Genomic DNA, 25,083 nt, shown 5'->3' with positions numbered 1-25,083 from the left:
AGCAGCGCCCTCTGCTGGATTGCGGCCAAACAACACTGCAACTAATTAAAATATCCGTCGAAGCGGACATTAGTTAATATATTTTAACTCATTTTAATTTAACAAGCCATTAATCAATGTTTAATAATTGTTTGTATTCCTATTCTAGTTTTACAAAGTCACGCTTAACAGTTTAAAGCTAAAGGAAACTCAAGTAGTCTATGGTTTGATTTTAATGTTTTATTGCAATTAGTTTCTTTACAGTTAAAGTTAAGTGTTTATAAAGAAAACTGAAATGGGCGGAGTCTTTAAGGATCTTGTAGAGTGTTTATATTTCGAAACAGAATCGCATAAAAATCATTCCGTTTCTGTTTATCTTCTTGCCTGAAATATTAGTATCGCCTCCTCCTGGATGGAGGCCAAACAACAATGAAAGGCAGTCAAAGCGGACGTTATTAGTTAATGATTTGAACTCATTTTAATCCAAATAAACTACTAAGGGCAATTTGATTGTTTGCTTCCCCAATTCTAGCATTTCAAAGTCACATTGAACTAATAAAAACAGATTTTTGGGCAAAATAAAGGCTCAGATTTTATTTTAATGTTTTATTGCAATTTATTTCTTTACAGTTAAACTAAAAAGTGTGTTTATATATTTATATATATATAAAAAACTGACATGAACATACACACAAGGTCAAAGAAACTCACTGAGGAGGAAGAAAAACACGCAGAAGCTAAAAACTAATCTGTGGCTGAGTTCTCGTCCTCGCTTTAAGAGATGTCCGTCGAGCTGTTGTCTCTGAGAACATTATTAGTCCATGTTCCCGTCTCCACACGAAGACGAGAAGAGAAAAAACTAAACACAAACCTACAGCTAGATATTCCTGTTACAGTAATACTGGACAACTAAATGAAAACTAAAAGGAAATCTTCAGGGACAACATGACAGTAAGGTGTGTGCACCATGCTTGTGTTTTCGTGCACACTTGTGTTTCTATCTACAACGTTGAGTGTTAAAACAGGAGTCGGAGCTCCTTCTGGAAGCCGCGCCGAGTCTCCGCCTACGAGTCGTCGTCACCATTCACGCTGTCGCCATCATCTTCGTCTCCTTCCACGTGTTCGCCTTCCTCCTCTTCCTCTTCTTCTTCCTCCCTCTCCTGACTCTTGACCTGATGGATTTGAGAGCAGAACTGCAACATTAAACCTACTAAAAAGTTAAAAATCATAACATACTTTCAATTTAAATACAGTAAATCAGACTAAACTTTTTCTGTTTTAGCACTCAGGATAAAAAAATTGCTAAAAGCCAGAATATGAGTGATTTTTTTTTCAAGTTCAGAAGTTTATATATTCTCTAGTGTTAGGGTTAGTTTTCTATAATTACAAAAATAAAGTAATTTTAGCAAAATAAATGTAAAATTACAAGAAAAATGTGGTTTTAAAGACAAAAAAGCTTCTATAACGTAATCAGCTTGGCAATTTTTTAGGTTCTTTCTTTGAAATTGACGTAAATAAGACATTTGAAAAATCGCCTCAAAGTCCTGCTGAAAATACTTTGATGCCGATGTGTAAAAAGATTTTTAAAAATGTCATTTGCAAAACTGGTCCTGAAGTATAACTTCACAAGATGTCAGATATTCCTCATTTTAATCTAAAATATTTTGTTGTGTTCGAGTTGTCTTAGAATTACGACTTTTCGCACTATTATTCCGACATTTCGTACTATTATTCCTACATTTCGTACTATTATTCCGACATTTCGCACTATTATTCTGTCATTTCACACTATTATCGCGACTTTTTGTACTATTACGACTTTTCGTATTATTACTACTGTCAAACTTTCATAACTTTTTATGCAGACACAAAAGAGTATTATGCCTTTTTAAAGAATGTGGGAAAAACAAAGAGTAACATTTTTATTAACATTTCAGTTGCACTCCTCCTTGTGTAATGTCAGAAAAATCCAAATTACTAGCCAAGATATTAGAAAGTGAATTGTGGACCTTCATTAATCTGGCTCATCCTTGTTTATAATTTCCAAATTCTAGAAGAAGTCACTTTTATTAGTGATAAATAGACGTCTATTAAATTCCTGCTCCATGACATTTCTTGAAGGCCGAACCTCCGATATGAAAACATGCATGATGCTAAATGGTAACATTTGCTTTTTATTTTTTGTAAAAGCCGTTTTTACATGTTCAGTAGGATTTGTTTTTATTGTGCATACAGTAACTTGAATGACCAGTATGGGGTACTGTATTTACGATGTATTAAGGATGTCATTTCAGGAAGGCAATTGAAAATGTAATTTGTCCTCTAAATATTGTGTTGAAATTCTGCGTTTTTTGGGAAAGTTATGTGCAACAATTTCAACTTTTTTTGAGAAACCAAAATAAAGTTTGGAAAAAAAAGTAGCAACTTTTTGAAAAAGTTTAAGTAAAATTAGTAATTTAGGCCGCAGCAGGTAAGCGCTCTCACCTCTTCCTCCTCCAGCAGGTCTCCCTCCTCTTCCTCCTCATCATCGTCGTCCTCTTCCTCCTCATCCGAGTTGTTCATGTCCTGGCTCTCCCTCTCTCTCTTTATGCCGTCGTTCTTCTTGCTGCTGGAGTGCGGCGGTGAGGTCACCTCGCCCGGCTCTGGCTTTATGCTCTTTGCTACAAAACACACACATCAAAAATGTGAATTCACTAAAAACCTGCAGCATCAGATCAGCTTAACGGCCGTATTCTGGTGGAAACGGTCGCCGTCGTACCAGACTTCTTGCTGTGGTCCTTCTCCATTCGCTCCAGGCTCTCCAGCAGGTCGTCCACTTTGCTTTTAATCTGCGACAGTTCACGCTTGATGGTCTGCAGCTCGTCCACCCTCACTGCACGGAAACAAAAGATTAAACTCTGTTCTGCAGTTGAACCAGAGACTAATATTTTATCAGTTATTCTGACTATAAGATAAAAAAGCAGCACATTCTGCAGGCTTTTCATTTAACCATTGAAGCCTATTTGCACAATATTAATAAAACAAATTCATTTTAACATAAGAAAACAAGCATTTTGTTGCTTAAAATGAAACAACATGGCACTGCTTTATTATTCCCTTGATCATTTGTAGCCAGAGTTGGTAGTAACTAGTTACATTTATTCTTTTACATTTACTTTAGTAACTTTCTTGGGGGGGAAAAAAAAGTTACTTTTAGGAGTATTTTTACTTCAGTAAGTTTATTATGAAGTATCGCTGCTCTTGAGTACCGATAAAGCAAAACTTGACTCAATATTACACATTTAAATTTTTTTAGTTTTCATGAAGGAGTTCTCAGTATTACTACATTATTCTGCTAATATTACGACTTTATTCTGGTAATATTAACGCTTTCGTCTCTATTTAGACTTTATTTAGAATTAAACAAAAATAAACTTAGCCTGGCCGTAATATTTCGTCATAAAGTTGATCTGAATTCAATATTTGGAACAAAGAGACACAAAAACAACAATCAATCATTTAAATGTCAATTATTGAGTTTGTTTTAAGTTATCATGCATTAATTGATTTATTGCTTGTTGCAACAGGCCGATCAGAACTCTGTGTACAACTAGCATAAGGGATGATTAAAGAACAAAATCACTTTTCAATAATATTTTGTCACTTCTTATTTCTATTTCAGAAAAAAATAGATTGAAATCGGAAATAGTACAGCAAAAAAAATTTAAAAAAATCAGGATTTTATTTTTAATCAAATAAAAGTCACTTTTTGAGAATATTCTCTGTCATTTGTAGTTTCTATTTTGGAAAAAATTGTAGATATCAGAAATTTAATGGAAAATTTCAGATTTTATATTCCTGAACCATGTTGTCTTGTTGTTTTATGTATTCTGTATATCTAAATGTCTTCCAGCTGCAGTGATGAATGCTCTTTAGGAACTGAAGTTTTTTCGGTGGGAGCACTGACTCGTTCTGGACGACGAAGTCCTCTGGCTGCTCTTTGATGAAGAGGAGAAGCTGCTCTTGGTCCGCCGGCTGCTCCCGCCGCTCAGGCTGACCCGCGGGCGTTTGGACGGGATCACGGCCCGCGACAGCGGCGGCGGCGCGGGGACGCGAGACGGGTACGAGTACATTCTGGAACCGCACAGAAAAAAAAAGAAACGAAACAGAAATCACGCTGGTGTTGACTGAGGCGCTCAGTGATAGTTTTTTCCAGACGGTTTTCACTCACCTGTCGTAGTAGTCTCTTTGAAAATCATAGTCGAGGTCAAACGAAGAACTACTGCAAGGCAGAACATAAACAAAGCGGTGAAAATATGTAAACGCATTGTTTACGTATTGTTTCTCCAAGCCTCTTTTAAAAACAGTTTGTCATCTTTGCATCAGCTAAAGGCGGCGTTTGTTGGTCAGAGACCGACCTGTACATGTCTCCAGCCGAGCGTTTGGAGGTTTTTGACCGGTGCGGTTTGGGTTCTCCGGCGAGGTTACAGTCTGAGGTAAAAGACACAGAGCGGATCATGAAGCGGAGTGACGATTGAAACACCTTTCAGACAAAACAAGAACAACTTTCACCTAAATGGTACACTTACATTTTAAACATAGCTGCACTGCTTGAAACGATCAATTAAGATAAAAACTTTTAAGCCATGTGTAATAAAGTGGTTATTAATCCAGCTTTAAGTTTTGCAATTTGCTCCTTTCAGATTAAAAAAAAAAGTCAAATTAGTTAAATTCATAGATCTAAAATAATGCAAGGCAGAATTTAATTAAACCAAACTCTGCTGCAATCCAAGTTTTAAAAGTGTTTGTTGCATTTCAAGATTATCATGACAAACGTTGAGTCCCTTGCAAAAATCAACTAAATCCTTGATTTTTTCCCCCACAATATTCTCTCACTGAAAACACAAATAATAAAGGACTTTATGTGTAATTTGCAGGAAAGGGATGCCTTGTTTTCTGCCCTACAGAAAAAAAAGATCTTAAAAGTGTGGTGAGCATTTTTATTTGTCAATACTTTGTTTACACGTCTATGAGCTTTGCAAATCTGAAGCCTGAAACTTTGTGAAAATATACTGTAAATTTTGCAAACTAAAAATTACCAAAAATGTTGTGATTTTTTTAAATTTGCTGAATTAAGCATAAACTATTTTAATTAACCATGATTTTTTTTTTAATAAGAACAAGAGTCTAGATTCAAAACTTCAAATACTTTTTGCATTTTGGGCTCAACTGAAGAAATCTGAAATAAATATTTCGTCAGCAATAAAGTCTTAATTTGAATACACTTTATATATTTAAAGTTTTAATACAGTAATTAAAAGCAGATTTAGTGGACTTTAGAGTAGATGTGGTCCTTGTTACCATGACAACGGAAGGAAAGCAGAAAAAAGATGATCACTGTGTTGCATCCAACATTTGTCTAAGCAGATTTTGATTTAAAAGTTGTAATTTTGTCCTAATTAATTCCTGAATTGAGGACTACAAGAAGAAAAAAAAAACAAAGGAAGAAAACAAATCAGTTTTCTCAAACCCCACTTTGAAATGGTCAAAAAGCAGCTCGTCTATCATTTTACTCTCATACCTCTCCTGGTTGTGAGAGTTCAATGGAACCGAGTACAAATGTATACCACAGATTTTGCATTATATAATTATAGTCATCAGTCATTTCTCTATCCCTATACAGTGATATCTTCCTGTTAGATATAATCTTTTTTTTTTTTAATACAAGGATGTTTGTGTTTGCAACGTGTGTGAGAGACGAGACACACAAAGACGTTTTTCTCCTCAGACAAGCGAAACTTGTTCCGATCCACATGTGAACTGAGAAGTAAAACCGTATTACTGCCGCATGTTTGGGTCCAACACAGATAATATAGATCTACAAATGAACCTTCAAATCTACTACAAAGAAGAAGAAACGGCTCATAAAGTCACACAAACTAGTAAACAAGATAAACATCCGTTTGTTTCTTTAAAACTCAGCCTGCAAAAATTCTCCATTTTAATGCAAGGAGATTATTTACTGAAATGCAACTAAAGATTTTTACAAATCATGATAAAAGATTTATATTTATCTCTGATGTCTATTATTTCATTTCCTTTAATAAAAATATTTTTAGGAACCTTTTAAGGTTTAAAACAAGATTTATCTATGTATTTATTAATTTTGCGCTGTCAAAATAATTATGATCTCAATGACTTAAAAAAATAAGTATAGCATGATTACACCGAAAACAGAAAACCTTTTTTTTCTAATTTTCTAAATAACAATTAATAATTTTATTCTAACTTTCAACAAAAGTAAAAGCTCTTTCCTTCATAGCTGCTCTGCGTTAGGCAGCGGTGCCCAATGCGTGGCCCGCAGGCCATTTGTGGCCCTTGGATTAATTTTTTGGGGCCCCTACTGCAGTTCAAAGATGATCCAATTTTGTTTATTATAACATTTATTTGTAATCAGGGTAAAATTACTGCTTATAATTATAAGTTTGACACAAATTGTTTGTGTTTTTATAACCAGACTTTTATAAGTAAATCCAGAGACTTTTACTGAAAATCTGACCTAAATTAGCTTTTATTTAATTCATTAACTTCTGTTAAATATAGCAATCAATTTGAAAGAAAGGGACCCAAATCCTGGTTTATAACCGGGAATAATTTTTTTCAATGAAGCTTAAAAGAGTTTGAAAACATGGCAGCAGGATGTCGGATTCGCTCTGTTCTTATTAAAGACTTTTGTTATGGATATTTTTTTGTTGTTGAAGCGATCCATGTTTGGAGAATTATTCCCTTTGGTCTTAAATGTTGTGAAATTGGAAGGACTTGTGCTGTTTTAGTTTCTGTTTCACTTTCAGAGTCAGATGCGTGACCGTGGCAACAAGGTGTTGCTTTTACAACTAGAAGCAGCTGATCAGCAAATAAAAAGCTCAAATAACATCTGAACTACGACTCCAAGTCCCTGCAGAACTGAAAAAAGTATTTATGAATGCAGAGCAGAGAAAGAAGTAGCTCAATTATTTCAGTAATTGATTATTATCCATTATTGGATTTAAATAAATAAATTGGTGTCTTCTCATTTAACCACACAAAATTGGAAAATACATAATTCTGTTCCTTTTTTAAATAAGAAAATAAACATTTTGTTATCTAAAATGCAATAACTTAGCATTCCCTTAACGAACGCCTTTTTTATTATATTAAATATGTTTGTTATTTTTTTTTTTCTTTTTTTCTTTATGTTTGTGGTTTTTTGGGTTCATTGTCTTTTTTAGTCTGTTTACTCCAGTTAACGATGAATCAATTGCTAAATTAGATGATTATTATTTCAATTACTGATTAGTCGCTTTAGGCCGAGTCCAAACCACACAGCCAGACAATGATTTAAAGAAGAGTGGCAAAAGCAAACGGGGTGGATTAGCAGTGCTTGCTAACATGCTACTATGGAGTATCGTCTGTGCTGGCTAACATTTAGCTGTTAGCATGTCATGAAAGTCACGAGAGCGTCCCTGTAGCAGGTTTCAGGCGTTCTCAGATTTGTGGTAAGACTGACTGCTACTGGAAATCCTTCCTGCAAACGACGACACATTGAAGAAACTCTGATGATGTGAGTTGCAACACCTAGTTTCCCTTTGAGATCAATAACGTTTGGCTAAACTTTAGGTACGAACGAAGTATTTTACATTAATCCTCAGGTTTAGTAGAAGCTAAAGTCCTCACCGAGAACTTGTCCGACGATCATCCTCCCGTCCTCGCCCGTGACGGCGGCCCGGGCGTTCCTCTCGTTGGCGTACTGAACGAAGGCGTAGCCCTTGTGGACGGAGCAGCCGACGATCTTCCCATACTTGGAGAAGATGGCCTCCACGTCCGCCTTGGTGACCAGCAGGGTGTTGAGGTTGCCGATGAAGACCCGGGAGTTGAGGGAGCGCGGGTCGGTCTTGTTGGTGACGTTGCTGCTGGCCATGAGGCTGGAAGTGGAGGATGAACGTCTGACGGAAAGAGAGAGAGAGAAAGACGGACAAAACGGATACGAAGGTTTGAGATTTTCACGAAGGATGAGAGACGCTTCAGTCCTCTGAAAGTCTGAGTAGTTAGGCTTCAAACAGCTTTCTGTGGAGCAGAAATCTAGAAATGAAAGGAGTTCTCTAGAGATGCATCAATCAATCTGATAATTCACATTTTATTTTCTCTAATTTGTGATCAATTAGTCAAAATTTGATACTTTGCCCTGTTTACTAATTAAAAACTTCCAGTATTTTTGGTCTAAACACATAAACCAAAAGCAAAAACTTTGTTTATATATTTTTTTTTCTTTCTAGACTATCCAGAAAAATCTTCTATGCCTCAATTAATAATCCTTAAAATCTTCTTACTACATCCATCTTTGTAGGTAAGTATTGATCGATACATCTCTGGCTGTTCAGCTGCTCTGAATCGGTTCACTCATGCAAACAATTCTGAATTCTCATTATTAAACCTGCTGCACTGGTTGTACTGGAAAAAAATCATCATCAGGCCTCAGAAACTTAAATTAAAACCACATGAAGGTATGTGACTTGCAAAACAGATATAAAGCACCAAACATGCAAATAATTTCATAAGAGGAAGCAGGGACTTCTTTAGGTTAATGCAAAAACTAAACATGGACAACCATTATTTAACAACGCTTCTTCTGTGCACATTTTCTCATGCGAACGCAGCCTAAACGCTTCATGTTCCTCTAACCCAACCGAACACACGCTGCAGTTCCTCACATGGAGAAACGGAAAGCTTTTAAAGTAAATATGTGAAGCGGACGCACACAAGGAAGTTATGCAGAGCAGCTTAAATGTTACCCGTGAGAAATGTTTTTATTGTATATTTTTATAGCCTCGCCGCTCCTGTCTAAGATCAGCTTTTTGCTGTTTGCAGGTGGAGAACCGTGAAAACATCAGTGATATGGACAGTAACTCTGCCCCCCTCCTGCTGATAGAGAAGGAAAGTGCAGTGGGGGGGGGTTTATTCAACGTTCACTCACTCCATAGCGTCTGTGTGCGGGGATCTCGTCTGCCTGACGTTTGACACTGTGGGCTGGGCTCAGTTTGGGCTGGTGTCTGGACCTTCACCTTCGCCCCCTGGCAATTTTTACTGAGGCGACAGAAAACACATCCTCAGTCAAGCTGGGCAGGGTTATCGTTCACCAAATCTTACCTGGGCTGGACGGAGTGTGTGCAGGAACTCCAGAACATATAGCACCCAAAAAATAGGTGCTTAATGTGCCTTAAAGCTACAGCTAGGCAGTATCAATTTAAATCTAAATTAAAAGGGTTAAGAAATCAATCTAAGACACAAAAACATTACATTATATAACACCAACTATTTTAAATCTAATAAGTTTTGACTAAATCTGTTTATTCGAGCAGTAAAATGTTCAAATATCTTCCATCAAAGCAAACCATTAGTAAAACCAACTATTAATGAGTTTTTTAATTTTTCATACACACTGAAATCACTAAAGTGTAAAGATGCTGCAAAAATATTAAGGATGGGCAACTGTGGAACTGATCAGCAGTGTCCTGCAGGTCTTAGATGTGTTTTGCTCCAACAAAGCATGATTTAAAAGATCAGAGACATCTAAAAATTTCAAAAAAATAAAAGACTTTGCATTTATAACAAAATAGCTGCAGATAACCGACAATATTACTTTTAACTACAAAGAGAAAAGCAGCAACATTTTTATACAACAGCATCCATGTTAGTGGAGTCTCTCAGTTATGTGAATGGATATATTTCATATTCTTTATATAATGACTGAGGCCCATTTCCAAACAATCCCATTGGTCATTAGTCCTCTACGTATGAATTGACTTTTAACCTTTTATTTATATGCTAAACATGAGGATGGAATGTAGAAGCCTTAAGGGGATGTACCTATAAGTGAATGCAGAGAAACACATAACAGCCAAAGGAAGACACTTTTCATACATCATGTTTAATTAAATGTGCATTTATCATGTTATGTGTTAAAACTTGCAATCCAAAGCTTAAAAAAAAAATCACCATGCGAGGGAAAAACTGGGGAAAACTCCGTAAAAAAAAAAAGTGAAGAAAAAGTGAGAAAAAAAATGTCCGAAGACAACGATTCACAAAAACAACCCAAATCAATCAACAACACACCCGCCTGGACACCAACAGCGCCCTCTTCTGTGCTCAAGTGTGAATCACAAGGCCTGCACTAGCCTTGGTAGCGCTCCATGCCGGCTAGCGCTGCTAGCGTTAGCTAACCACCAACTAAAAAAAAAGGCACGAAAAAATAAACACCAATCTGACCAGTTTTTGTGAAAAAAATCAAAACCTGAAAAATTCTGATAAATATGCCGTCAATAATCTGAAAGGGATTAAAATGTTGCTGCCTCTGACGCTGTTAGCTGAAGCTAACGTTAGCTGTCCGACTGTCTGAAAAGCGAGCCAAAAACAAATCAGTCCCGTCAAAGAAAAATATAAAGCTAGGCAAACTTGCAAAAATAGTTCAAAGTGTATCTAAGATGCTTCCAACATGTTGTGGCTCTAAAAAAAAAACCAATCTGCGTTTTTTTGTCTTTGAGGGGGACAAGCATTTCCACGTTAGCTAAGCCAGCTAACCCTGCTAGCCAGCACATTCTGTCCACTCGCAAAATGGAAAATCACCGTGGAAAAAATCCAAAAAGAAAAGAAAAAGGAGGGAAAAATGAAAAAATGTCTGGGGACAAAATACTCACCACGACCTGTACGAGCAAAATGTCTTGTTTTTTCGTAAAATCGGTCAAATTGCAATTTAGGTCGTCCTTTTTGGTGCACAAGCGATTCGCCCCCTTTGAACAGCAAGCTAACGCAACAGGCGATGGCGCAGTGATGAGAAGGATGCGTTGGTTTTGATTTACGGAGCAATCTGGAGGGGCGGCGTCTCTACGAAAAGCACGACATTAGAACTTTGGCTACATCCGGTGTGACCAGATGAGCAAAACATCATAAGCCGTGAACTAAGGGCAAAATATTTATATTTTTTTGCTTTCAACTTTATGAACACTGATTTTATTTTAAAAATAGTATTTCTGAATTCTAAAATAAACAAATAGCAAAATAAAGAGTATAACTTGAATAGTAAGTACTATAAAGTAGGATAATATAATTTATAAAATAAACTTCAAGAATGTAAAATATAAATGATAGGCATTATGTAATTTATGTGAATTTACTGTCTGTCTCTGTGTTGCCCTGCGACAGACTGGCGACCTGTCCAGGGTGTACCCTGCCTCTCGGCCGGAACGTTAGCTGGAGAGGCACCAGCAGCCCTCCCGACCCCAGTAGGGACAAGGGTGTACAAAAAATGGATGGATGAATGTTGTAAATTAAAAATTGTACCTTTATAAAATCTAAAACATGTATTACTTTATTTTGAAGTAAAGGAGAAAAAGTAGAAATATGCTAAGTTAGGCCACAAATTAATTTTTTTTATTATAAATAACACGAATAATTCTAGATAAAATAAACCAGGCCACATAAACCCATGTTATGCTTTAAAATATTTATTTAATAAAATCAGAACAATAAAATTGGATTTACAGGAGAAGAATCTAGAAAGCTTGTTATGTGCTGCCGCAGATAGCCAGAAGAGGGCAGTGTTCTCTAAAGAAATAAATCCAGGAAAGGTTTGGGGTATTCATTAAACGTGAGAGGCCATGGAACCCAACAACACATGGGAAAATACATAAATGATTTTTGTGTGCAGTATTTTCAATTATTTTATACTAATAATGCATAAGTATGACGTTTCCATTGGTGCTGCTGAGGGTTGACAACTGCAGAGGGAGTTGTTTCATCAGACTTACTATAAATAAACATATCATGACAGATGTAAAAAAAAAAAAAAAAAACCCAGATGTGAAAAATGTTTGCATAAATAGGCAGGGGACAATTAAAAACAGGCACAAAGATTATGTGATTGGTAAATTCAGTGTTGCCCATGAAGTTTAAATAATTCTGTTGAGAAGACATACAGTTTATCTTTCAAGAATAAGTAAAAACATATCTTATCTGACTTTCTGTAGTTCAGAGTGAGCATCAGAATGGAAAAGAAAATAGATTTTCCGGTGACTTTGACTGGACCATTTTCTGTCTTCAGTTGCAGGCTTCTTCAAATTTGGTGTAATTCAAACCTTCTGATGGCTACCATGTAGCATATCGAAATGTTTATATCTCATCAAACTGGCTGTTTCATTGGTCTCCACAGTCAGCAGATCTAAATCCCATTAAGCTCCTTTGGGATGTGGTGAAATACACGATTCACACCAAGAATCTACAAGAACTGGACCAAATCACTGCACAACTTTTTTGAACATATCCCTCAAAGATTAAAGGCAGTTTTGAAGGAAAAGGTGGAAGGAAAAAAAACCTTAATTATATCGTTTATTAAGGCAGAGGACTCCAAAGCACTTATCCCAATAAAGTACTCAAATATTCTTATATTGTTGTAAGTTTTCTTTCTGTTCAGAACTTTTTGGTTGAAATGTTCAGGTGATCCCTGCAGATGGACGTTAATAGAAAATGTTGGTTCTTATTCTTGCCCAACAGCACTTCTTTCAACATTTCTCCTTGATAATATAAATATGTTTAGCAATCTGAGCAAATTAAAATTGATATCATGAATTTTTATGGCCTCATTTAAACTGCCTTTTAAAAAACGTTAATCTTTTATTTCCTGGCTTTTATGTAACACCAGAAAGTTCCAATAAATCCATAATGAATAAGGGGGAAAAAAAACATTGTACCAATTGCAACATCAAGAAATCCTTTCCAGTTTGGCTTTTGGTCCATTAAAGATGAAAATAAGCTGCAGCTCGCAGGAGGAGGTGTATCGTTTTTGGATTAAATATTCGTGTGACCCTTTGCTTAAATTTTCACTTTGCCACTTTAGGGAGAAAGGGCCGCAAACAAAACAGACTGATACCAGCTGTTTTCTGCATCTAGTTAGCGAAGAAACCCCTATGTCCCAATTTTTCCTGGAGAATATGTTCTTTTGTGAATTGTTTTTGCCCATCTGGTTTTGTTTGGAGCAGCAGCGTCCCAGTGGACTTGTTTACAGCTCCGAACATCATCTCGAGACGCAGAAATGTAACTCTGACTTGCAGGTTTTACCATCCAGCCTTGTACCGAGCTGACATGTTTTTGTGTTGTTTGCCTCCTTTGTGTATTCTTTACAGATAGAGGACAACCAGGACATTTGACAGGCGGTTGTACAACCTTTGACTATGATTGTTTCAAATGTTGGCGCAATAAAAGCCCTGTGCTATCTAAATGTCAGGACTGGCAGTAATGGAGGGGTAAAGGGTATCATTAAGTTTCAGCCCATTACGGATTATACAGCAGAGCTGATGATGAGAGAGATAAACCATTGGAAACTGTGCAGACCAGAAACCAGAACGTGGTCAGTGTGAGGTCAGTACTTACAACCTCAAACATACTGAGATAAAATTGCAGGGAAACCACTGGAAATAAAAATACCATAAAGTGAAGAGGAGCCATGTGAACTCATAATCATTGTGAATTGTCAGTTATTATATAGGGATATCAGCAAACTGTAGAGGAGAAAACAGATATAAAACAGCATTTAGACCATTAGTGCTTCTAAAATGCCCAAAAGCCAAACTGACTGCCTTTAGAGCGGGCTTATTAATCAGGCAAGTCCTTTTCGGGGGTTATTTTTATTATTCACCAACTACAGCGCTCTCATTTAATCCAAAGTTTTTCGTAAACCGAAAACCGAAGCTAAACCCGTTACCTAGTAACGCCCGCCTAGCTCAGCCCGTTACCTAGCAACCTAAGTGGACTTCCAGAACGTTTGGCCAGCTAGTTTTACCGCTGCTTGAAAAGACAAGTGTTTTGTTGTTACCACCCAGAAACCACTTGGTGCATTCTTGTTGGTTGTGCCTTTCAAAGACGTGCAGTTGTGCGTCTGTTCGCGGCCATTTTCAGTGCGAGTGTAAAGGTTGAATTGGGAAAAATTGTTGAAAGTGACAAGGAGCCCTAAAAAAGCTGGTTTTGAACCTTACCTTTCATACATAGCAGGTCAAAGTAAAAGTGAGGTTCCTTCTTTCTTAGGAGAATATCTGAATGTGTTCAATTACTGGGCAACTATTGTGCAGAATTATTACGCAACTAAATGAAAAACACACATATTCCCTTTTCACTTTTTTTCTTTTCATCTGTTTAAGTGAGAATTATATACAAGCAACTCAAGACTTTCCAATAAACATTTCTGACATTAAGAAAAGAAATCTGTGACTGATATAGCCAATCTTATTTTTCTTAACAGTGATCAGCTTTCCTTTCATGGAGTCGGTCATTTTTTTGTTGTGTTGATGATCAACTTTTTACATCCTAAAGAGGGTCGTATTATGTGCTCTCTATGTACAAAATGCCATTTTACAGAGTAATCAAGTAACTATTTAAATTCAGTTGTTATAAAAATATAATTTATATCAAATATGTCCTAAAAGAAATTCTACTTAATGATTTAACACCTTGAAATTGGGCCTCTGTCTCTTTAACAATGTTTTTACCACCACTTCACTGAAAAATAGTTTGTATAATGAGCTCAACAGATGTGCAGTTCCACCAGGTGTTTGCTAATTGCTGCTGGCTAGTCTGAAGGAGCTGAGTGGGAGACTTACTGCTCTGTGAGGCAGAAGCTCAGAAGGTTGAAAACTACAGCTCAGAGGAGGAGCTACGACTTGAAGGCGGAGCCAGGTCCACCCAGGCGTTTTGCACAGCTGAATGGTTGTCATGGAGATAAAAGGATTTCTCAAACATGCATGAAAGAATCAAAACAACACTCCAGGTATGTTTTTGATTAGAAGATAACATTGTAATATGATACAAAGCTAAAAAAAAAAGACAGTCAATTTTACATTGTACTGTTCCTTTAAATCTCTTTTTTGCCCCATTTAAAGAAGCTGTCTAATAATTAGGCCAAACCTTCAATCATTGCACCAACAAGACACCTGCTGTGATCATCCAGCTTGGAATTAGAAAATATCCTAAGAATGAAGATCAAAATACTCACTCACTTATTATTTGTGCATACAGAATAGTTATAACAACTGGTACTTATTAAAATATGCCAAAAAGTTTCCTTGTGACCTTTAAATTACAAATAAAACAGTTGTAAAGTTGCGCGACAGTTTCACTACTTAAAATTAAAATTAAGGAACAAAAAAGCCTGTGTTTGTCTCAGAACAGAAATTTAATTCCAAGATACAAAAATGTACAGGTAAATAATTATGCAATAAATAGAAATATATTTATGGAATTCTTAATATAAACAAATGTTTCCTTGATAATAAATTTACTAAAAACAGCCAGTTTAGAAAAGCAAAGTCAGAATCTTTTGTGCATTCTATGGGATTGGCTGCTGGTTGAAATACATAAAGATTTCACATAAACTCAGCAGTTCTATAAAACTCAGCAAGCACAAAATTTTTAAATAAAAATAGAGGTCAGGGACATTTTCCCCTTAAATTATGAGACAATTTATAGTATTCCAGTCTTTTTTCCTGCTATTGAATTTTAAATTGTTGTAAAATCTTAGTAAGTTGCTGTATTTATTACAGTGTCAACAAAATCACATTAAACATTTTGTTTATGACATTTTTTCTCCAAATGTAATTCCCACAGTTACAATTTAAACATATCTTTTTATCCTAATTCAAGCTGTAAACACTTTTTAGTTAAAATAAATTTATAGACTGTACCTGATTTTTCTGCCATTGGCACTGAGTGAGTACTATGAAAGTGTGACTCTGCAATAACTGGTAATTTGGACATATAAATTGTTTAGTAATCGTTAAACAGATGATACAGCTAAAAGTAAAACTCTAAAATAGTGATTTCCATGAGTTTTAATTTAATTTCGACAGTTGGCATTTGTTGAGTTCCATACTTTCACTTTTTGACATGATTTGTGTAAACTAGTAGACTACTGTAGTTACATTTACTTAGTTACATTTATTTGGGTAACGTTTTAGAAAAAGTATTTTTACTACGCACAACTTTTTACTTTCACTTTGGTAATTTTGTTAGGAAATATCATTATGTTTACTTTAGTAAAATTTCTGGATACTCTTCTCACTGTGAGTAATTTCATGGAATGAGGAATAAACATGTTTTGAAAACAACAAAGTCACTAGATACAAACACACAGCTATATTTTTGTTGAAGTTTGAAAAAATTTATATTGAAATAAACTGATTTCAAAAATGATTTTCTTTTGCCAATTTATATGAATTATTTTGGTTTGTAAAATACCAAAATTTCTACATAACTTTATATTTTGGTCCATCTGATTATGTAATTTTTAAATATTAAATGATTTATGTTTTGATCAGTTATTTAGTACTTGAGTAGCTTTTTTAAGCTAAATTTTAGCTCTAACTTCAGTTTTTAAATGGCTACTTTTTACTTTTACTTGAGTAAAAATGTGTTTTACTTGAGTACCATTTTGTGGTTACTCTACCCCCCTCTGCTAACATCCTAAATAAGTACAAGCTGTAATGTACTTATATTGTTTAGAAATTAGATAGGAACGAGCCGAGAGGTAGTTCTAAGCTTCTGGTTTGTTTAGTGTTGTCATAGCAACTCCATAGCAGCCGTCATGACAGTTAGGTACGGATACCAACTAGGGAAATACGGACCGCGTACGCATGTGGGGATTTAATCCGTTTTTACTGTTTAACAATGAGTTTAAAACGTTAGTGTAACAGTAACCTATTTTTATTTAACTTAACTTCCTAAGCTGCTGTTTAAATTTTTATTTTAAAACCTACATTTTGAACAATGAATGGAGCCTTTTAATGAATGACAATGAAGGGTTGTAATACCTGCGCACAGCTGGTTTACTTTACTTGTTTACTTGATGCTCTATTATTGGTAGAAACAAGTGAGGGCGGGGGGTGAGTTGGGGTTTTGAGGGTGGGGGGTGTGAGATCGGGTGCGTGTGCGCGCGCGCCACAAAGCTGATGCAGCACGCGAGGTGAGCGCGCTGCAGTGACAGTAGGAACTACAGTCCGCGTGCAGCCAGCGCGAGGACGAGACCTCTACTACCGCTGAATGCCTGGACGTGATACGGTAAGAGGAGACCTTTTAATGTTTTCCTGTTGTTTCTGCTTCCGAACCGGCGTTATAATGCAGCAGGAGACTTTCCCACACAATGTTTATGCTTCATATCCACTGTTATGTTTGAAGGATACTTTTATGGCGTTAAAGTGTCTCAGTCTCTATGTGACACTATAACAGGATGCATCTGTTTCTATAAATAGGCTCCAGGTGAGAGATGAAGCAACGTTTAGCTAAATTAAGTCCAGAAAAGTGTCTGTTTTATGATTAATGAGGGGGAAAAAAGAAATCTTCCCGGGATGGAAGAAAATACTTCCACAGTGGGGTTTGGAAAATGACTTTTCAGGTCTGACTTTACTTCCATATGATGAATTACACAAGATCTTGTTTTGATTGTGCAACAAAGTTTTGTGAAATTAATAGAGTGGGTGCTGTAGGCTACACTGTGGTGAGATCATCCCCAAATGGTTTGGTCTGATATTTTTCCCCCCTCTTCTTATTACTTATGGGACTCTTCCTTTCCACTCCTCTGCATCTCACTGATTTATGTAATGTAGCTGGAATGAAAAGTGCTGCGCAGGGGGTGGAAATCTGGCTTACTGAGGGTCCAACAGATGAGGAGGATTGTTTTATTCATTAGTCTCATGATATCACTGGCATGGAGCTTTTGCAGAGGGATTATGGTTTATGATTGCAATGCTGTGCCACAGAGGTGTGTGCAGCCAGGGTTGAATCACATTTGATTTTATTATCTACGTCATATCAACTTAAATATGTGGTTATAAAAACAGTAATAAACTAAATTTACAGTTTTTTTTCAAAGCCCTATATAGCTATTATGCCTTTGAGAGGCTGATTGGGTTGTTGATCAATACCAGCGACTGGCCAATTATTTCTCCAGATGCTCAAATTGTTTGGTCAAGTGCTCAGCTGGAGCGGGAAACAGCAGCAAGCCAAGATTTGTGTCGACCTGAAATATTTGTTTGGATTGGCAGATCTTCTGTATGTTCGCTTCAGCTACAGGCCAGGAAAAGAGAATAACAAAAGCTTTTCAGATGAAGTGGATTGTTTTTCTAATGCAAAGCTTTTACAAATGTAAGCAGCTAAGTGTGTCTTTGGGTTGCGACATGGCAACCCGAACGGTGCAAACATAACCAACCTGTCAAAGAAAAGTAAACGATAGCATCAGGTATTGATATTGTATTGTAGACCTAAGTTAATTCAATCTGGAAAAATGTTTGTGTCATGTAGATTTTCTTTTTAAAGTTGAACTTTTTTTGTAATATTTCTATTTGACTTAATTCGCTGGAAAAGTGGAAATAAAAGCTTAATAACATCACAAAAACATTGTTGATTTTAACACGTAATTTCAGCTAAATCTAAATTATAAATGGGAAGTAATGAAATTATTCCAGCCCTGGGTAGTAACTTGTTACATTTAGTTGAGCAACTTTTTTGGGGGGAAAAAAATTGTTTTAGGAGTATTTTTGCTACTTTTTGATTTAACTTGATTAAAATTTCTGGGTACTCCACACACCTGTGAGTAACTTCTCTGAATAATGATCAAGTTTGTTTTTTCTAACTAAAAATTCACCGGACAGACACAAATCTGCAGTTTTTGTTAAAGTTTATTAAGTTTTAAATTGAAGGAAATTGATTTTGTTATTTTGTAATTATGTTATTTATATGAATTCTTATTCATATAAGGTCCTTAAAATTACCAACATTCTCACATAACTTTATATTTTCAATGCTATAGTATAGTATAGATTTAAATATTACATGATGTAGAAATACTTTTTACTCTTAGCTGTCTAAAAATAAGTTGAGATCCAGCTACTCTTACTTGAGTACAGTTTTTGGGTACTGCACCACCTCTCTGCCTTTAAGTAATATTTAAATTTACATATCAGTAGTTGTGACAAACACATAAATAATTAAATATTTGATGACATAAGCAGTATGCACGTAAAACATTAAAAACAACTTTAAATTAAAAATACTTTATTGATCCTAAAGTGAAATTAAATGTTATTGTAACATGTAAGTCATTTAATTAAAGAGTTGTTGTAGATGGTGATGACTATGGGCAGGAAATATCTCCTGTAGCAGTCTGTGTTACAGTATATTTTAAGAAGCCTCTGACTAAAGGCACTATTTTTCTAAGACAGTCTCATGAAGAGGACGGTCAGTGTTGTCCATCATTTTTTATTTTAATTTTATATTTTAAGCAACCATCGTTGGAATAATATTATCTGTAGCATTTATGTTAATTAAATGGATTTTAGCAACAAAAAAAAAATTAAAAAAAAAATGAGCAGGAGTTGTCAAATAACTAGTTATGGTGCAATATATCAAACCTGGTTATAAATTCTTTGCTCAGCAACAGGTGGAGGAGGGGTTCTGCATTACTGCATGCTCCATACAGCTGTAGGAAACTTCTCCTGAGGTGGAGGCGGTCAGCTCACACCATGGAAAAACAAGCAGAAGCAGAGCTGAGCAGTGCCTGTTGAGAGCCAAAAAGCCCTGGAGCGGTTTATCCTTTCTGTGAGGAAAATCTTCTAAAAAATGATTTCCGTCTGTCAGGCTTATCTTTGTTTTGGTTCTTCTGCACCGAGTAAAAATCAACAAAACCAGATGGAATAGTCAGAGTATTTTCTGACCATTATATCTTCAAATTGATATATTTACTCCTGTTTATAGTGGGAATACAAAACAGGAGTCAACACACAAAGCCAGACCAAGGCATAAGCAAACCAAGGGGGTCGCCATTAATGCTTAAATTTGACGATTGATCTGGAATTGTAATATTTATTTATTAAGAATGAGAATACTATTTGATTTAATGGTTTCATGAGAGATAAAATTATTAGCTATAACTACCAGAAATGTATATTACCACTATACAGTTAGCAAAAGCTAGTATTCAGCTCCTTTTGTTGGCACAGTGTCATGTTTTATTTGTCTTATTCACTATATTTGTATATTTGAAGCAGCTGTTGTTTAAGTAACAGATCTTATTCAATTCAGTTCAGTTTATTTATGTAGGTCCAATTTACAACAAATGTTGTCTGGAGACTCTTTACAAAAACACACATTTCAATCCAATCACCTAGCCATTATAGTTGATTCTAACAGTACAATAAAAGCCTGTCACAATAAGCAACAAATCAATTATCTCATGATAAATTAGAACAAACTTAATCATTTCCATTTGCATGATTCATTGTTTTTCTCTTTTCTTTCTTACACCACAAACAGGACGATAAAACCCTTCAGTCTGGTTATTTTATTTGTTGTTTCTGTTGTTTTGTTTATTTATTTTGGATATTTAACATGTCTTCCAGTTCCAGTGTTAAATGTTCATTAGAATTTAAAGTTTATTGATCTTTGAGGATGTGGTTTTGCATCATTATGTCATTATTACAACTATATTACTGTTAAATGGTCTCAAAACATTTAACAGTACCAATACCAATAACTTCTGGGACAATTTATCATAGTAAAATTTGGTATAATATAAGTTAATTTAATGATTCAAATTAGTTTAGAAAGTTCTCTGTGTAAGGAAGCCCTGCGGATTTCATCAAGTCACTGTCTTGCAGCATTCAATCCTGGATGAACACGTAGCGTTGGCAAATAATCTTCATAGAAACACAATTCTTTTTCACTTTCACAACTTAATTTATCAGAAAACCCCTAAATATGAAAATCACCTGAGACATCAAAATCAAAATGTGAAATATTCTGTTAAACCAGCTGATAGAAAATGTCCAAAAATAACATTTCAATATATACAATTCAAGAAAAAGAAGACTGAAAACTATCAGTTTAAATAAAAAAATATGCATAAAAGCACAGAAATAAACTAAAAACTTAATCAAAAAAGAAATATACATTTATACTTAATTCATTCATCAATTACTAAAATAATCTCTTCTTTTTATTACTTTCTTGCATTTAATGCCCCACTGATTTATTTGTCAAAATGCTTGTTGGTCCTGTAATTATTCTGAGGAGTCATTTGCAGAGATATAAACTGTTAATTGACTCATGATTAATTGTCAATTAATGGTTTATTAGATTAAGATGAGTTCCCAATAATGTTAACTTGGATTATTTTTCAGTGTTGTAGTTTGTCCTCCATCCACCAGAGGGCTATACCTCTCACCATAAGCAGAGTCAGTTGATACAGTAACAAAATGGTGGAGGGATCAAAGAGCAGGAAAGATTTTTGTTCTAGAAAAAGCAAGGCTCCAAAAGTGGAAAGTTTGCTAGTAAAAAAAAAAATCTGAATATTCAGATTATTCCCAGAAATGTTGTGAAAAAGAATTTGGAAATTTCAACTCAGAAAATTTCAAAAAGTGGAAAAAAAATTCTGGAAAATTTCTGAGATTACTCTCGAAATGTCTGAGTTTTTTTCTTGCAAATTTTAGATTTTTGAAACTCCGAAATGTAAAAGACTTTTTCTAGGAAATTTCTGAGATTAATTCCAAAACGTTTTTTGGGGGAAATTTAATCCTCTTCTTTTAGGCTCTAATAGATGACAGAAGAGCAGAGGGCATGCCAGAGAAAAATTAATGGAAATAAAACATGCCAATGATGAATATTTGACCTAACTTCACTTTAAGCAACATGTAAATAAAAAAATAATAATTATTGGTATTCATATTGGTGGATGTATATCACCAATTGGAATACTAATAGTGATTTTATTGCAGTAGAGTTCATTTATTGTCACAGCTTTGTTACTAAGCTGCTTTTATTACTTGTGTTTACATTACGTAGCACAGCATGACCTAATGCATTTAATTAAGGTTTCAAAGCCACAGAGAAACAACTCTGATCATATGGTTTTCATTACTGCCTGGAAGAAAAAGAAAAAAAAAAGGATTTGCTGGCTCATATAAATATTTGTGACCAGGACTAAAAAACACCCTGGCGCGGCGTCTGAATTTGTCACATTTTTCTTGTCTTCCTGGTTTGAATGGATGTTTTATGACAGTTATTCTGTTTCCACACCACACTGTTGAAATGGTTTGTCGCATGTTTTCCTTTGCTGCCCAGTCCATACATACATTTCACGGATATTAACACCGATTGGCCATAGGCAGAGCTCGTTTTGGTTTGGTGCGGAAATATTATTCCTGGCTACGGGTGCCGGCTCTTTTGCAACACCCAAGGGTGACACAGCTGGGTAATTCAACCCGCTGCCAGTGTCAGAGGTAACGGTTTCAACATCGTTTCTGGGGTGCATTACAGCTGAAAGCCAGGGCTTTTATAAATTGTTTTTACTTGGTAAATCACTGAAAGTCCAGGAACTTTTGTTTTCTTTTGCGCAATGCAGTAAAAATAGCGGTTTTGGATGCATTTGGGTATTTTATTTTAATGTTAAAACGTAGATTTAAAATGGTAATTTAATAGCTGATTGCTGATCAGGGGAAATAGATCAAACGGATTCTTGGATTGAAAAGTGCAGTAGATTGAAATGTTTTAAGTCCTGATTTAGCGTGTTTTGACATCTGATAGTCCGGTAGGCTCAGTTTGATTGGGAGCCAAAAAAAAAACTAAATTTGTCACATTTTCAGTTGCTGCAGTTCACTTTCACACTGCATTGTGTCAAACAATCCAAACCCTTTAAAAAACTTGTTCCCCTCCTCGCCTGTGGTGGCGCTGCAGCAAGAACCAACGAAGAAAACGACACAAAAACCTCTGAAGAAGACCCGAGTGCAACTTCCTTCTTCACAAAATGTAAACAAAGATGGAGTAACGTCGGCTTTTTGTGGCTATAGGATTTTTCCTTTGTGTCCATTTCTCCTGATAGGCTACAGCATTTGTTTTGGTTGTATTTACCCAGAATGCCTTGTGCTATGCTCCTCTTCCTGTTTTTGGAGCGATCTCCAGTCCATTTAATGTTCACATATGCAATCGAACTGTCAAAAACACTGGAACCAAACCGAGAGCTTTGGTTGAAGTCATTGATTAGCATTCACGCTGCCCCACAAAAAGTCTGGTGTTTTTACACCAGACTTTTTATGCAAACGAACCAGAGTTCAACTAAAGCGGACTGATCATGGCTGGTGTGAAAACACCCTTAAGAGAGCCAACATTAAAATAATCTTATGAAAAATTTATACAAATGAGCAGAAAAAAATCTCATCTGGTTTAAATCTTCAAAGCTCAGAATCTGTCCCAAAGAACAGACTGTAAGATTGATGACACTGATTTTATCCTATTTCTTATTGTTTTTAAGGCAGAAAGATAAATGACAGTATGAATATGTCAGTATATAAAGATATTAGTATTTAGATAATCCCAAAAATCTGGCAGCATTTTGTAGGTCAGCATGATTGAAAACAAAAACCGTCTGCTGAGGGTCAATTACATTTAATCAAAGATAATCAAAAAGTTTGGGGCTCCAATGAATGATTATTTTAGTAATAACTGAATATTCTATTGATTACTCTGACAACTGATGAAATGTCAATTGTGTGATTATTTCAATAAATCGAATAATCACAATTAATCCAATTATTTATTTAACCCCTAAAAAATATAGAACATCATATTATTTATCCAAAACATAAAATGTGAATAACTATTATAACTCTAATATTATACGTATTGGAGTTATGATAGTTTAAATAGATAAACCCGTAAATCGCCCTGCATTACCTTCACCGTCTGTTTTAAGCAGTAATTATAGGCTACAGTTGTTTCAGGGTGTCTAAGCTCATAAACTCACCCAAAGCCATAATATTCTCAACAAATAGTAGTGATTATATAAAACATCTTTACATCCTCTATTAAAACAGCCAAACTTAAAAAAACAAACATATTTTGGTTCAGGCTATTTTCCATTTTCCATTTTTTTAGACCTCTACCTTTTAAAAGATCTAAGCCAGCTCCCTTAATATTGATTAAAAAACACACACCAGTTAAACTGGCAGATTCTTTCATTAACAAGACATTTCCTATTTTATAAATGAAATAATCTGTCAGTGGAAATAGCACGTGTTGATCAATTTTATTGAATTATTGACTTAAAACAAACTACTTATCTTGCTGAAGTTAGTTTTGTTTAATTTCAAGTCTATTAAGATATTTGCAGTAGAAACTAGACCAAAAATACTTGGTAAGATTTTGTGTTTTTGCAGTGTTAACACTCAGAGATGTTGAAAAATAAAATGCTGTTTCAGCTTCCCAGCAGAAACTTTAAGGTTTTTGGCTCAAAAGTTCAAGTTTGGTTCGTCATCAAACAAATCTCATAAAACTTAGGCCTGAAGGTTTTCTTTGAAAAAAGAAAATGCTTCTTTCAACTCTAATCTTTAATCCAGACATACGGGGAATACAGCAGATTATCAACACCTGGTACCAACCAGAAACAGAGGCAGCTCCTTTGGAGCTAAAAATAATTTTATAGATTACAGTTGGGCTGGCTAATGAATCAATAACAATATCGTGATAGAAACGTGATCAATATCAATAGATGATACATCTTGTAGAATATTCAATAATTTCACTGAACACTGACCCATAACCGCACGGCATTCGCTGCTCAACCTCTCACTGCTAGCTAAGAAAGGCTGGTGGGATCAACTAACTCTCTCACTCTTTGGTTACCTAGCAACTCACTCACTCTGCGGTTACCTAGCAACAACCTGGTGAGTAACTTTCGCAGCAGCAGTTGAAGGTTTGTGCCTCATAATTGTTTAAGAATGAAAAACAACGTCGTGGAGTGAAAGCTATGAATAAAACAGTAAAGGTCACACCACCAGTTTGGCTGTATTTCAGATATTTAAAACAAAAAAACTAAAATATTTAGCGATTTTTGACTATGAAATGCTTTTATCGTGATACATTTCTCAGCCATGTCGTCCAGACCTAGATTACAGGAAGGTTGGAAAAATAAAATTATGCATTTGTGATAGCTGTTCTGTTGCATTAAATAGTCAAATATCCATTTTTTAAGCATAAATAGTCATCCATCTTCCTAATTTTATT

The 25,083-nt window shown here is 35.3% G+C and overlaps 2 protein-coding genes across 7 annotated transcripts in view; one reads left to right on the top strand and one right to left on the bottom strand.

Moving 5' to 3' along the window:
• Nucleotides 1-960: 960 nt before the first annotated feature.
• LOC103148591 (heterogeneous nuclear ribonucleoprotein C) lies at nucleotides 961-10,848 on the bottom strand. 5 transcript variants are annotated; one of them, XM_016679342.1, is made up of 9 exons: nucleotides 9,991-10,846; nucleotides 8,969-9,078; nucleotides 7,672-7,940; nucleotides 4,377-4,449; nucleotides 4,190-4,240; nucleotides 3,926-4,092; nucleotides 2,738-2,851; nucleotides 2,464-2,639; nucleotides 961-1,151 (listed from the first exon to the last, which is right to left on the bottom strand). In XM_016679342.1, the coding sequence occupies exons 2-9, from the start codon at nucleotides 8,971-8,973 to the stop codon at nucleotides 1,044-1,046; spliced, it is 963 nt and encodes a 320-aa protein (XP_016534828.1). In that variant the 5' UTR covers nucleotides 8,974-9,078; nucleotides 9,991-10,846; the 3' UTR covers nucleotides 961-1,043. The 5 variants fall into 5 exon arrangements, with proteins under 5 accessions (XP_016534828.1, XP_016534829.1, XP_007567491.1 ...); XM_016679343.1 differs by having other exon boundaries at nucleotides 10,108-10,846; XM_007567429.2 differs by having other exon boundaries at nucleotides 10,689-10,846.
• A 6,101-nt stretch (nucleotides 10,849-16,949) lies between these two features.
• The window catches only part of glis1a (GLIS family zinc finger 1a), a 41,151-nt gene continuing 33,017 nt past the window's right edge, over nucleotides 16,950-25,083 (top strand). The window contains exon 1 of one of the 2 annotated variants that reach the window (XM_016679341.1): nucleotides 16,950-17,091. The gene's annotated coding sequence lies outside the window, so the exon portion shown is untranslated. The remainder of the gene's footprint in view (nucleotides 17,092-25,083) is intronic. The other variant, XM_007567428.2, reaches the window with a different exon arrangement.

The sequence above is a fragment of the Poecilia formosa genome, unplaced genomic scaffold, assembly GCF_000485575.1.
Source record: "Poecilia formosa unplaced genomic scaffold, Poecilia_formosa-5.1.2 Scaffold208, whole genome shotgun sequence".
Taxonomy (NCBI): domain Eukaryota; kingdom Metazoa; phylum Chordata; class Actinopteri; order Cyprinodontiformes; family Poeciliidae; genus Poecilia; species Poecilia formosa.
This window is presented reverse-complemented; position numbering and strand designations above follow the sequence as displayed.